This window comes from Alosa alosa, chromosome 2 (assembly GCF_017589495.1).
Source record: "Alosa alosa isolate M-15738 ecotype Scorff River chromosome 2, AALO_Geno_1.1, whole genome shotgun sequence".
Lineage (NCBI taxonomy): Eukaryota > Metazoa > Chordata > Actinopteri > Clupeiformes > Clupeidae > Alosa > Alosa alosa.
Window position 1 is genome coordinate 7,284,643 of NC_063190.1, and position 14,848 is coordinate 7,299,490.

The window sequence follows — 14,848 nt, forward strand, 5'->3', positions numbered from 1 at the left end:
TTGACCAGCCTTACCAAAAGGCCTGATTATGTATTTATTTCATGTCATGTTTCTTTCTTTAAAAACGTACAAGGGAAGATAACTTGTGGTTTGTTGTTTTCAGCCAAAGGAATCAATATAAGATTACAAAAACAAGTGTGTCTGATCAATTAATTTACCACTGAGTAAGGGTGACCTCTGGTGGCGATTTTGAGCCCCTGTTGCAAGTTGTGTAAGGAGACATGATACAGTAAAACAAATGTCCATTTGGATTGACTACATAGCAAATGACTTGCATTGAGCTGTGATTTTGATAGCCTCTTGCTCCCAAACGTAGGTGTTTTGTTACAGTGGTGTGTGGCTTCTAGTTATTTTAATCACCTTGCTCTTCTGTACTCCACCGTTCATGACTGATATATATATCATACTTTGAAGATGGGAAGTAACAACAGTAGAGGGCCTCTGCCTTGCTCTAACTGAGCTGAACAGGCGCATGACCTGACTTTGATCTGGAAGGCCTTGAGCAATGTTTAATTTGTAGAGATTCTCTGAGGATAAGCTAAAGTTTCATAAGGTTGTGTAAGGTGTGTGTGTGTGTGTGTGTGGGGGTCAGTTTGTGTGCACAAAGGGAGTGTGTTGGGAAGACGTGATAAGTCTCTCCTAAATAGCACAGATTAAACATTAAACCTGTGCAGGGTTTTTTTCTACATAAGGAGAGAGAGAGGAGGAAGGAGGAGGGGTTGGATCAGTGGAGGTGACGGAGAGAGGGGGCCCGCCTATCTGAGGCCTGAAATGTTACTCCTGCTATCTTAGCCTCATAACACTCACTGCCCCTGCCCTTCACACACACACCCACACACACACCCACACACACACACAGACAGAGGAGCCAGCAGAGAGGCCTGCAATGACACTCCAGGTACAGTCTCTCTCCCTCTCTCTCTCTCTCTCTCTGTATTATCAATTGGACACTTCAATGCCGTTTCACTTCCTCTTCATAACAGTGCCTATTGTCTCTTGCATTTTCTCTTTCTGTGAGCACAGTATCTTCATGTGTTCACACCTTAAATCCTCAGATGCCATGAAACTGTAAATAGTTTACCCTGTTTCTTAGGGCATAGCAACTCACATACAACGTATACTCTCGTCTGTTGTCCTCATTGTTCTCTGTTGTGGTCGGATAGTCCTGTTTCCCTGCAGCGAGAGCTGTTCAAACCATGTCAGAGCTTTATTTATACCACTATATTAGCTTTGTGACCTGGTCCTGCAGGTTTATGGAGAGGAAAAGTAAACACAAGCTAACCTGATGCTAAACAATCATGGCATCTGCCATGGCTCTTTGACATATGCTCCTCAGAGGGGCTTGCTGTTAACCTTGTTTTTACAACTGTGCTGTAATGGCAGAGTTTAACTTTTTACCTAATGAGGTAATTTTGCTTCTTAGTTTATTTTTACACAACCTGACATTGAATAGGGGGCGTGTTCCCCTGATTGCGACACTCAGAGAGACAGGATCTCCAAGCCCACAATTGTTACTATTGGCTAAAGGGTGTTTACACTGTGAAAGCCATCACCTCTGGCCTGAGGAATGTCCTCATGATTAGTGCAATCAAAACTGCCCACAGTCCTGTGATCCTACTGCTGTTCTCACTGATGGGGTGGGGGCATATCAAACCAAACCAAACCAGTGAGATGCACACAGACAAGCCTGACGGATGGGTGGAATGCTTTGTTGTTTACAGACACTCTAAATAAACATACCATTTTTTTACTACAATAGCATTTAAAATCAACAAATATAAGGCTTGCCTTTTCATCAGATGATGAAAGTTAAAGGGGCATAATCAAAAAATGTACGTCTGATTAACTTTTGGTCATGGTTAATTAGTTGATTTATGGGAGGACAAAGACTAGGCCTACCTTGAGACTGCTTGATGTAGTAAGCCAGCACCGGTCTCAAAGCAGCCTGTGTGTGATAGTATCTGATATGTTTGACTCGGCTGTTTCATACTAGTCCAACTTGAAGAGTTCCTTTCACAAGGTCGAACGTCTTTCATTGAAATGTCTTTGTTTCAACAGAGTGGACAGATACCATGGAAGTGACTGAGTAAGTGTCAGTGAAATTTTATATTCTTGAAATTTGAATCTCGTTGCTATTGCTGCTTCTGTGATCATACATATGAGAAAGACTGAAATGATATTGATACAATAGTGAAAACGTATTGGAACATAACAGACAATTATACAACGGAACACCTGGCCAAAGTCCTGAGAAACCTTCCATGGCCTGGCTATCTGGTTCGGCTATCTTTGACCGGTGCTAACGCTATTGGTTGAGCACCCAAATCGTAGTGATAAGACTCCACATGCTGGATCAAGCACAACCATTATCTGCCTTGTACTTTGTTGTTCCATTGAAGATCAATAACATAAAGTCCCCAAGTGTTTTGAGTAACTTTAACACAAGGTTATAAACATAATCTGTAGGTGTAAAAATGCTGATTATTATGCTTATTCATTACTGTATGTTGTCTCACCAGTACTGTACATTTACTGAACATTTTTCAAAGAATTGGACACACGTGAAATCCATAAACTCTCTTTCAGCAAATTCACCTTCAACCCAAAGGAGGGAATTGACAACCCAGCAATGACTGAAGTGGCTGAGTCAGGTATGTGCAGGGTTGAAGTGCAAGCACATGAAACAGATTCATTGCGATTTCATATCTTTTATAACTTACTCCCTCCTAAACCAGCTGCTACAAATTATGGATGGACAAAATGTACCAAATTAGGCCCCTTATCCATACACACTCCAGCACAACCAGTAGAACACAGACCTTTCCATGAGCGCCCCCTCCCTGGACCCTTGGGTGGTCAATTGTACCATATGAACCCTCCTGACGGCAGATCTGTGTCCTCTTCAAATCGCCTCATGCACTACATGACCAAAAACAAACCACATGAAGTTAGACAAATCCACAGAATTCTCGTCACTTTTCCTTCAGAGGCTGTTGTAACCCCGACGCCCCGCTTGTGTATTTTGAAACGGGAGGAGAGCGAGAGCTTCGCCTTCCACCTGCGTGTGGAGAGGGGCCTCCTGGGTCACGTGGTCCGGCAGGTGACCCCGTGGGGGGTGGCCGAGCGGAACGGGGTGAAAGATGGGGACCGGCTTCTGGAGGTCAACGAGAGCTTCTTGGATGACGCAAAACATACTGAGGAGGTGAGAAAGAGAGAGAGAGAGAGAGAGAGAGAGAGAGATAGATAGAGAGAGAGAAGGTGGTGGGAGGTCTTAAAATTATCTTAAAATTGACCATTACATTGCAATACATGCACCTCATGAAACTAATATGGATCCTTCATTACAATCTAGCTACGTACTAAATAAACTTAGACAGCCTGCATGAGATTTTTGATTGATGTAATCATGCTTGAAAATCAAGACTGCCTGTTACAGCAGAGATGAGTTGCATGTAACATGTGAATGATTGGGGTCGCCAACGTTTTGTGACATCAAAATAGGGTCACCTGACAGAAAAGGTTGGAAACCCCTGCATTAGAGAGAGAGAGAGAGACCGATAGAGAAGTGGAAGCTGTGTCAGTGGAGGACAGAAGTTCCTATGAAACCTGATCAAACAATAGTGGTGGGGACTGATTCCAGTCTTCAGAGGTCAGTGAAACCCATTAACTCCCTTCCTGATTTTATCCTGGCTGTCCATTTCCCCCCTCTCCTAATAAGGTGGCAAGGAAGATCCACATAAGCGGGACACAGTTGTGTCTCCTGCTGTTGGATGGAAAGGCGTACGATCAGGCCGTGGCTCAGGGCTGTGACCTCAAAGCACTGGCCAGAGCCCAGCGAGGAGAGGACTGGGACCCACCCCGTCTCTGCCACATCGCCAGAGACTCCAGTCAGGGCCTTGGGCTCAGGATTCTCCCCATAGAGGGTAGGACCCACATACTAGCTAAGAGAGGCCTTGATCTCTGTACCCCTAGCGTGTGCAGCTGTAATCACAGACAGAGATGGATATGCTTACAGCTCATTTGAAGGAATAGTATTAGGACACTTTGGGTGTCCTTCATGTGGGGATTTCTACCATTTCTATTATCATTTCTATTGCTGTGAAGGGGAGAAGGGGAAGTTTTCTATGAGCCCATCCAGTGGGGGTCCGGCTGAAAAGGCAGGCGTGTGCAAGGGTGACCACCTGATTTGGCTGGACGGCGCCACCGTGTCTGAACTCTCTCACTCAGCCATCAGCAAAATGGTAAGACCTGGTTTGGGGCATCAAAAATGGACGTTTCAGTCCACTGTATATACAGTAAATGTGTTCTATGGTGACCTTTCACCCCATGCTGCCAGGTGAAGAAATGTGATCATATGACAGTCCTGGTGATTGACAGCAAAAGTGAGCAGACCTACGTGAGTCGCCGGATGCCCATTCTCCCCTCGATGGCCGTCGCTCACAATCTGCCACACAAGCCCCGAAAGTTGCACCTTGTCCAGGCCCCTGAAGGATACGGCTTCCTGCTGAGACTGGAGAAAACGCCCTCCAAACACAACAGTAAGGAACACAGCACCAAGCAAACACATTTGGACAGCACAACACCAAGACAAGCTTCATGTCAAGGTTCAGGCCTAGGACTTTCAAAGTGCTTTGAGACTGTGGACCTTAATTTGATTGATCAGATGGGCAAAGTGGAAAGTCTTAAGTCTAACTAAAGCTAATTTAATAACTAGACAAAATATATTTGCTAGTTTAACACCATGGGCAAGATATTGATGCGCAAACATTGATGAGTCAGCTCAATGCTCACATTATGTATTTCATGTGCGAGTACTTGCTTACAGCCTTTGTACTAAACAAATTAGGGCCCTGTGTCTATTGTTAATATTATACTATAATATAAATCTATAGAATTGAACTAAAATGTAATTGCTGTTTGTCTGTCTGTCATGTCTATGTACTGAAATCAATCTTTGTTTAACCTGCAACCTGTATGCATGACTGTTCACAGTACATGTGCTGCGTGAGGTGGACCCTGACAGCCCAGCAGAGCGAGCAGGGATACAGGAAGGGGAGATACTGCTGGAGGTCAATGAGGAACTCATCACAAATTTGAAGCACAATGATGTCGTCAACAGGATACGTCAGAGTGGCCAGCAGGTCACACTGACCATCATTAGCCTACAAGGACAGGATTTCTTTACAAGGGTAGGCACCATAATATTGATCTGATGCACTGAAAGAAAAGGCCCAAAGAAAAACCAGGCCAGGCAGGCCACTGCAGAGCAGACCTTGACCTTCGCGCGAAATCAAACCAAAAACAGCCAGATCTGAATTAGGATGTAGGACCAAGATATGGTGACCCTCGACCTTGTCTGGTCATTTGAAGTATATGACCTGTAATTAAAGATTACTTTCATAGCCGATTAATCTGTCAATTATTTTCTTGATTAATTGATTAGTTGCATCAATAAAATGGTGAACAAATGTTGATCAGTGCTTCCAAAAGCCCAAGATGATAACCTCAAATGTCATGTTTTGTCTTCACGTCAAAGATATTTAGATAGACAGACAGATAGATAGACAGACCATTACAACACTTATTCTGCGTCTTTCTCTCCACAGCTTGGTCTTTCACCATTACTCTTTTATGAAGACACATCTGCTGAGCCGAGTGAAAGTGCTGAACTCCAACAGACTGCTGACCACTGCAGTGACCCTCAGTGTGCCCCAGCAGGTGAGCCTCCCAAGCCCAGGGTCTGTGTCCTCAGTAAGGGTCCCAGCGGCTATGGCTTCCACTTGGGATGCGTTCTCCAGAAACCGGGAACCTACATCAGTCAGGTACTGCACTGATCCAGACCCACACAAAACGATGGAAGCTTACATGGATCGCAACCTTAGTGAGCCACTGCAAGCTGCCTAGCGGAGCCCCCATAATTTATACTGCACATTTCAACTGGCAAAAGATGGAAAAATGTTTAAATGTCTAAACTAATTTTACAAACTTATAAAAGTCATTAATATGTGTTGAACATTTTATGACATTGCAGTATCCCCTGTCTTGTTCCCTGCAGGTAGCGGCAGAGGGACCTGGGGGGAAAGCTGGGCTGCTGAAAGGGGATGTGGTGATGGAGGTGAATGGAACAAACGTGGAGGAGGAGTATCTGGAGGATGTGATTGTGCTTATTAAAGAGGCTGGTGATTCTCTCTCTCTGCTGGTCGTGGAGCCCCTGGGATACGAGAAGCTGCTGCAGAGCAGGAATGTCGTCACAGCCGAACAGACAGCTAATGGCTCTTAATTAACATGCACTAATTAAGTATGCACCCTACAGTTATTATATTTTTAACGAGACAGTTGGTTTTAAAAAATGTGTTCATACTTTGAGTCATAAGGTATGTTTCCTCTGACATTCTGAACGAAGTCTGCATATTCAAAGGACTCGGTAGCCATATTTCATACCTTTCAGAACGGTTTATGCTATGTTAAAGTTAAAGAGTCCTTGTTTCAAGACTGCCTGAATTTGCACAGCACATAATTTAGAAATAAATTGAATTTAGAACTATAGTATGTATCACTCCATATCATAGATGTTGCACATTTGCAGATGTTGACCTATGCACTAGATTGTTGCCTGCTTCAAGAAAGTTCCATTGTAATATTTCAAAATACAAATAGATTCTAACCTCATCAGTATTTTTGATAAAACACAATCTCCAGTTGATTAAAATACCAAGTGTGTTTTATTGATCTGAAATGTTTCAAAGATAATTATATCTTTTCATATAGCCTACATGTATCTGTATATTACTACTGCATTTAAAGTTTCAATGTTGTTTTAATTAAATGTTTATGTTTAGAATACCTTCTCCCAATAAATATTATGTTCTGTTTCCATTGTCTTGGTATCTTTCCTGTGGGCTAATAGCCAAACATGTTTGATTTGGTTTCAGCCAATCCTACATTAAATATGTCCCAGCCCAGTAGTCCTGATTATCTTGCTTTTTATATAGACTTAAATGTATGGTGCCCTCTAGTATTTATTATTGTATAGGCTATTCAGATGGCTTCTTTTTTCTCCAGAACTTTGCTGCACTGACTGATTGAAAATAGGCGAACAACATTCAATGACAATGACCACTGAAGTGTTTTTACATAAAATAACCCACAAAATATAGCGGCATAAATAACCTACGACTGTTTTCTAGTCTGCTATAAATACTGAGCTTTAGAAGATTAAAAGGCAGGCAAGTAGGACAGATGTTCAGGGATCCTTGGTACGACAGTGGACTGGGAGATGAGTTGACCTTGGAAGGCAACTCAAGTTTCCAGAGGAGATTGCCGTCACCAGCCTCCGACCAGATATTGTGCTCTGGTCCTAATAAGCAACAAGGCAGGTGGCCCTAATAGAGCTGATGGTACCATGGGAGGAAAGGATTGAGGAAGCACATGAACGCAAGCTGGGGAAGTATCAGTCCCTCATCTCTGAGAGTCAGCAGAGGGGCTGGAGAGCCTGGAATCTACCGATGGAGGTGGGTTGCAGGGGGTTCCCGGGTCAGTCACTTTGGAGAGCATTGGGGGTGCTTGGGGTGAAAGGAGCAACCCGCAAGAACCTGGTAAACAACATTTCAAAACAGGCAGAGACAGCATCCAGATGGCTGTGGCTAAAGGAGTGTGCGGTGGCTAAACCAGGCTGGCAGAGAGGGTGGGGGTCAGAGCTGAGTGGTGAAGGGAATAGTTCCAGGAGGCTGGTTCTGCTGTCAAGCCCCATTGAGGTGTCGTGGGCTAGTTGACGAAACACCGGTGAAGTGGGGTGCCCACTTGAAGACCCAGTGAAGTCAACAGGTCTGAATCATGCAGCTCTGCCCTCAGTTGAAGACGTCTAAGGGGAGTGACTTCTATGCCAGCCACTTCACATAAGGAGCAGCATGTAACTCCTGCTAAGTGTGGTGGCTGCGATAGACCCTATCGTGTAAAGACACAATTGTCTTATTGATGATCACAACCGTCTCCCTCATCACTGCTATTTCTTACATCATTTCATCACACTACTACAGTTGGGCCCAACCCAACTGCACTATCACCGGGGCCAAGTTACTACAGCCTCTGCTGCTTGCCTGATGTCTTTCTCTACAGTATCTCTCCACGACATTGCCAGACCATGCCAATTGTTCGAAATACTCATTAAACTCATAAAACCTCATTAAACGTTTAAATTAAAATATGCTGGAATACAGACAATGAAAATGAGCATAAAACTATTTCAATCAAATATGGTAAGATTCAATGTAGTCAGGCTTTTGTGATTTACAGTCAGGCATCTATTTAAGCAACTATTTTCTTGGGTCCTTCACATTGGAGGTGACATTCAGCTATTTCTTTCGACGGGGACAGCTGAATTGAACATCATGGCACAAGCAGTGCAGAAATTAGTGGCGAAAATCCCAACACTGGCCAGCGGTAAGAGTTATAATACATGGTAGTTAGTGCAAAGCAAGATATAAATGACAAAAACGGCATAGTCTAAAGATATAGCTTGTCCGTACTGTAGCTAATAAACTGTAGTGTGACTTGTTTGCTAACGACAACGACTTCGTTGAAACAGTGCTAAGAGGTATTTGCACCAAGTGGATAGTTAGATACTGTGTTGACTTAATAGTTAGCTCTTAAATGTTCGCAGATTGTGAAAATAAATTTAAAAAAAACTAATGCAATGTGATGTCAAGAAACGTTATGTTGCGAACAATCTTGCTAACCCCTGCAGCTCGCGAGGCTAACTCGAGGTTTGTGTCAAATGTGTAACGTTAACGCTAACTGTCAGAGTGTGCTCAAAATTGAACCATGCTGCTTGTTTAAATAGGTTAACATTTGTTAAAGATTTCCGTAAACTCATTTAAGAAATATATCTCAGAAATGGGCTCATTCATTGCTTAAAACCCCATTGTATTTAGAGATGTTAGCTTGGTTAATTCATTTAACTAGCTATGCGAGCTAGTTTGCTACTGGACTTTAGCTCACGTTAACGTTAATTTACTATTGCAAGTAAAGGTTTCCTGTGTTTGTTCTAAGTATGTTCTCAGGGAGTGAGTATGTTCTAAGAGAATTATTGGTCGTTGGCTGCAACCTGTTTGGCTTTGTAACACCAGACGGATAGCTTGTGTCATCTTGTAAACTTCATGTTACGTTCTTCACTGATGAACATCAAGTTTACATGTGTCCTTTCAGCTGCTGCTGCCGCCGCCAAACCCCGGCTAGCAACCTTCTGGCATTACGCTCGCGTCGAGCTGGTGCCTCCCTCACCAGCTGAGATCCCCAAGGCCATCGGAGGGCTCAAGGACATCGTCACAGGGTTCCAGTCAGGACGTCTCGGTCAGACCACAGTCAGGGTATGTATATCGAACCAAACGTGTTGTGCATAGTCAGTTTGAAGGCACCATCTAATCTCAGTTAAACAGGTGTAGTTGATGCTCAAGGCAATCATGCTGTCAGTTGTTGACAAATTAGTGTAATTTTTAAACATGTCCTTGGAACCTGTCTAATTATATAGTTGAAACATTGTACTTATGCCAGAGTGCAAATTAGGGAATGACAATTGGGGGTCAACCCTTCAGGGTGTGCAAGGAACCAGGACAGTGCAACGCAGGTGCGTGCTTCAGTCAACTGAAGACTTGCACTGCTTACTTGTTTGTCTAATATAATATAATATGGTTAATATTCTGCACAACACATACATGGCACAGTGTTTCCCACAGAATTGAATTGTATTTGTGGTGGTAGGTGAAGGGGAGAGGTAGCCTGGCGAGCCAGACCCACATAAAAATGTAGGTCTGGGCACTCACCGTTCGCAGTGCTCAGTCCGAGGGGCGGGATAATCAGTTGTCTTTCAAATTCCCTCTGCACGCAATAGGACACAATAGGATATTTGTTTTCAAGTAGCAGGGAATTCAAGCCAAATCGTTGCAACTCTGCCATCAATCATTATGTTAAGCCCACCAAACGACTCTATACACGATTTCAATGTCCTGATTAAGTTTCGATTTCTGGAGCTCACAAGCCAACGAATGTAATTTGCTGCCGCTAGGGGCGCGTCTAGATTTCTAGGCTAGGGGAGAGGGGGTATTGAACAAACATTCTGTGTCGGGAGTCAATAAAATGAATAGCCTAGTTATACTTGCTTTGCACAAGAAGTCGATATTGACAAGTAGCTTTACGTGCTATTCTCAACAACCCAACAGTATTCTAACGTTAGCGTAGGGATACTGCTTCTTATATGCTTGCACATAACTTAATAGGAGGAAGAGAGAGCATTTAAATAGTACAACATAGAAAATCATTGTGTGGTGGTAAATGTTTATTGTGGTGGGCTTCCACAAATAAGTCATTGTATTGGAAACACTCTCAGTCAGGCGTACACCATACTGTAGGGTATTACTGATATCTTTATTATGGTTATCGTTCAGAGGCATCATGGGGCTTTCAGATAGGAAGCGGCATACGCTGCGCTTGCCGCAGGGTTTAGTGCAAAATATTAGTTACCACTGCAGGCCACGGTCAACATTGTTAAATTTCGGTGGTCACCAAAATGTCAGTAGTTTTAAGTTAGATTGGAATATGCATTTACATCGAAAAAGCATGTGGCGATAGCCTTTGGGGCAGGCTTGCTATGTGGAAGTAAATTGCTACCTTAAGCCACTGACATGGCTCAACATATCATGCTTCTGTGATCAATTTTTAAAATTACTTTGGTTTGTCTGTAGGGGCCCTCTCCACTGTTAAAGTACAGAAAGGGTTCTTTTTATACCTGCCTTATAATTTGATCTTGTTTTAATCAGAATTTTTTAGGGGATTTTTCTTTTGGAAAATGACAAGCACCCTGTATACTCTAGTTGTTATTTTTGCTTTAAAATGCACTTTTCTTCACCACTTTACTTTACCACTACCATATGAGTAATATCAGACTTCTGAGATTATACTAGGCCTAAAACCAAAACGAGTGGTCACATAGAGCTATAATAGCAATAGCCAATTTACCCATGTAGGTCTTGCAAGTTGTTATGGGGAAAAATGCAATACATGTATTATTACAGCCTGCAAAATATGTAAGCAATAGGCACTTGAAGTGCTTCCTTGAAGGTAGTCTCAGTTAGCATTAAAGACACACTATGCAGGTTTTATTAGCTTAATATGCAATTTTTTATCTTAATTTGCCTTCGGAGTCATAGGAATGGTTATATGACTTTTTTTTCGGGTTGAATGGTGGCCGTCTCGTTTCCCCCTAGCGCCTGTGAGCGGAAAAACCACCCTTGCAACTGTGGGCCGACGGCCTCAGTGTCAGGAAGTATAACAAGTGTAACAAATTGCTTTACTGCATTCAGATACAAGGAAGTTTGTCACATGCATATAGTTACTGGAAGTAAGAAATGCAGTGAAATTATGGCTGGTGTCAGCCTATTTGTGCATTTATGGGGGGTAAAAATTGCAGTAGAAGAGGGGTTTAGTAGATTAAGTGGCAAGGGCTGCATAAGAAAGGTGGGGGAGGATTGGGATTGGGGGGGCACCAACAAGGAGCACCCAAGAGCACAAATACACATACACGCCAGGCACCGGCTAGAAAAAGGTAGCGATGGAGTTTCTCAGACATTCGTTATGACAGAGCCAGCGAAAAAGAAGCAAAAACAGTAAGGAAATTGCCAATACTGCATAGTTTACCTTTAACTAGCTGATATTTCTGAAATTAAGAACAGTTAAAATTGTTTGAGAAGAGAGAGTAAAAAGTATTTGAGCAACACTCTTGGATTGAATATTATTCAGGAAACCAATTATCCCACTACCAACAATCTCATCCTAACCAACAAACCCCCACTGTATATTTTTGTTTCTGAGCAAGTGCTGCTGCACACACTAACTAGCTAGATTGGTTGGCTGGCTACTTAAAATGTGCCTCTGTGAATTCTGTATTTTTAATGCACGTCACTATGAGGGGTGTTTGAGGCGATTGTGCAGTATACAAATGGAATGATCCAGTTTTGAAGGTACCAACACATGGCTATGAGAAACATCAGTAACAATCTTGTTGTCCCATAAATTCTGTATCTTTGGACATAATGCGTAATGCATTTTTTTTATATGTGATTTTGACAGGACGCAATGAGGAACGGTTTGGTGGCTACAGAAGTCTTGATGTGGTTCTACATCGGTGAATGCATCGGAAAGAGGGGCATCGTTGGATACGATGTGTAAATTTAGGATTGTCCAATGTCTGTTTATAGTGCTTGTATAAGCCCTCCATGTCCAGTTAAAACCTCTGGTAACACAATAAAGAGATGTATTGTTTAAGAACACTTCTGGCTGCTCCTTCCAATTACAACAGGCATTGTTGTGGCAACAACATATGGTCAGACATTTTGTAGAGAATAGTTTATTGAACATTCACTGATAAAAAGCAATATTTTACAAGTAACAATTTATGTGCATATCTATGTACAGATCCTAAGGGAAAACAAGTTTCAAAACCGTTTCCAGGTGTGATAAGTATGAGCAGTTAACTCCATGGTATTAACAAGACATGACCATAAGTGTTCAGGTGAAGATTGACATTTCCAAATTGTCTCGGTTTTCAGACATCGTCTTCACAACACCCCCCAAAAATCGGCGAAACTCCTGCCGCACATCCTCAGGGTCCTCTTCCAAATTAGAGTGAATGAGTTGCAGCTTGCTTAGATTTGGTGCTGCACACAAAACGCCAGCATCACAATTTTTGCATTTGCTATCTGAAGACAACATTCTCCAAACACAATTTTTGATTATGGTGTTAAGTAGATGCATGTCCCTTCAAGGAGAATAAATACTTTGTCATAGAGATAATTCAGGAAAATATTGTGTAATACCTCTTGCACATGACACTAGTCTATCTAGTATATGCCATATTACCTAGTGGTGGAGGAGAAGCATTCGCACTGCTTCCAGGCTTGTGATGGACAAGTAAAAGGCACTGATTCTCCCGAAGTCCCTGCGAGGCAACAAATGTTGAGTGCCAGGTCTCTACTTCATTGATATGGCTGGGCACATCATCATTAAACACAATAACCACACCATTGGAATCCTTCATCAGCGCAGGCCAACAAGACTCGAACCTAGTCCAGAAACGTGGCAGAATATTAAATGGTTAGTTGACGTTTTAAAGCAGCAGAATGGTAGCCTAGAAATCTAGACGCACCCTAGCGGCAGCAAATTACATTTGCTTCCAGGGCTAGCAGAATGGAACTTTGGGACAATTCCTACTCACTTGAAGTCTCCTCCACAGTCCCACAATTCCACCTCACAAGAGGAGTCTCTGTCTCCGCTTCCATGGTTCTGTGATTCAAACTCAAGTATCCTATTTGAAAAAGGATTAAAGGATTGTCGTGTAAGGCTAATACATTAAATCAGTTACAGGACTGGTGAACACGCATGCCATTTACTTTACCTGACACCTTGTGTTGGACTGTAATCGCCCCCAATAGTCTCCACTGTGTCCGATAAGAAATTGGCTAATACAGTCTTTCCACTCTAAAATGGCAAACAAAAAAACTATTCATACAACTAAATTTCAACCAAGAAATGAAACAAATGAATATCCAAGTTAGGCGAACATTAAGAATCCAATGTTTGAACAAGAACTAACGTCTAACATTAACACATTGACAACAGTGGGTAATGGTGTTTTAACTTACCTCACTTGGACCGATAATAAGAATCTTTGTCTTGAACATTTTTTGTGTAAAAAAAGAAACCTAGGCGACTAGCATTATTCTATGGGAACCCGCAACGTTGTATCTTTTACAGTCTAGAGCTAGAGGCTATGCGTTGTATCGATAAAGTTTTTGTCAACAGACCTACGTGCTAGCTACAACGACACACTTCTCTTCCGACAACCTCGTAAAGGAATTCCCTGGATATGCACAGAATGAGACAAATAATTAAGCTAAAAAAATAAGACAATATATATCGATGATGTCCAATTAAAATAAATAGGTTAAAGCTGAATAACACATATAAAGGTGTCAGCTCTGGCTAACGCTCGAGCAAGCTAAGTTGACTTGCTAGCAACGTCAACAGCATCGTTGCTAAGCAGTAGCCAATGGGCGCGGCGAAAAAACACGAACAGTGTAAAGTAATTTTTGCCTTCAAATATTAGATTCGCAAGAGGGTTCAACAACCCATGATCAGACCCCGTAGACATTCTCTGCCATAATGTGATAAATGCTATTAAAGCGATTGTTTCTAAAAAAATAAAAAATACATACCACACACATACCAACCAGACACAGTGTCTTTCATTTTAATTCAATGTAGGATTTCTTGTCAGTATGCCTGCAGATCGACAGAACTGGCGGTTACTCCCAGCAGGGTGCACTGTTACCTTACACCAAACAGAGCCGTATATAGGCTGACACCAAAGATCCTTGATAACTAGCTCCGCTTTAACCCTCTCTGCTTACACAATTTAGTCGGTGCCCGTCTACGGATATTAGACAGGCTTTGACATTATCTGATTTAGTCTTTCGAAACAGGTGATCAGGTTCAGTCATAGACAGTAAAAGAAAGTTCAGTGCAGGAGCTGCATGTTTAAATGTAGTCAGTGGATTTTGATGGCAGTAATTGTTCCTGTGCATGTTGATAGGCCTGGTTTGTGTAGGGGGTGTTTATGCATTTGTTGATGATTAAGATGGGTAATTTACTGGCAATGCACCATTACGATTAAAGCAGAAACAACATTCAGAGAACAATAATCTGAATTAACCCAATTATAATTTAAGGGAGGCCTTAGCTTTAGAGTAGTTTTACTTTCTGTGTATGTTTTACTGGAGTGGTTTGTGAGACAAAAGCA

General features: G+C 42.3%; 3 protein-coding genes across 4 annotated transcripts; 2 read left to right on the top strand and 1 right to left on the bottom strand.

The window, feature by feature from the left end:
• The first annotated feature begins 767 nt into the window (after nt 1-767).
• Nucleotides 768-6,872, top strand: pdzd3b (PDZ domain containing 3b). Of its 2 annotated transcripts, none has more exons than XM_048236788.1 (10): nt 768-898; nt 2,059-2,086; nt 2,587-2,651; nt 2,988-3,199; nt 3,719-3,923; nt 4,105-4,241; nt 4,337-4,538; nt 4,993-5,189; nt 5,607-5,718; nt 6,056-6,872. In XM_048236788.1, exons 2-10 carry the CDS (start codon nt 2,073-2,075, stop codon nt 6,169-6,171), a joined length of 1,260 nt encoding a protein of 419 aa, XP_048092745.1. In that variant the 5' UTR covers nt 768-898; nt 2,059-2,072; the 3' UTR covers nt 6,172-6,872. The 2 variants fall into 2 exon arrangements, with proteins under 2 accessions (XP_048092745.1, XP_048092737.1); XM_048236780.1 differs by having other exon boundaries at nt 772-898; nt 5,607-5,822.
• Nucleotides 6,873-8,318: 1,446 nt separating this feature from the next.
• Nucleotides 8,319-12,320, top strand: atp5l (ATP synthase, H+ transporting, mitochondrial F0 complex, subunit g). Its single transcript, XM_048237984.1, has 3 exons — nt 8,319-8,439; nt 9,205-9,365; nt 12,121-12,320. The coding sequence occupies exons 1-3, from the start codon at nt 8,388-8,390 to the stop codon at nt 12,217-12,219; spliced, it is 312 nt and encodes a 103-aa protein (XP_048093941.1). The 5' UTR covers nt 8,319-8,387; the 3' UTR covers nt 12,220-12,320.
• A 61-nt stretch (nt 12,321-12,381) lies between these two features.
• On the bottom strand, nt 12,382-14,087 carry ift22 (intraflagellar transport 22 homolog (Chlamydomonas)). Its single transcript, XM_048237982.1, has 5 exons — nt 13,692-14,087; nt 13,445-13,527; nt 13,265-13,354; nt 12,910-13,112; nt 12,382-12,707 (listed from the first exon to the last, which is right to left on the bottom strand). Exons 1-5 carry the CDS (start codon nt 13,728-13,730, stop codon nt 12,559-12,561), a joined length of 564 nt encoding a protein of 187 aa, XP_048093939.1. The 5' UTR covers nt 13,731-14,087; the 3' UTR covers nt 12,382-12,558.
• Nucleotides 14,088-14,848: the final 761 nt, after the last annotated feature.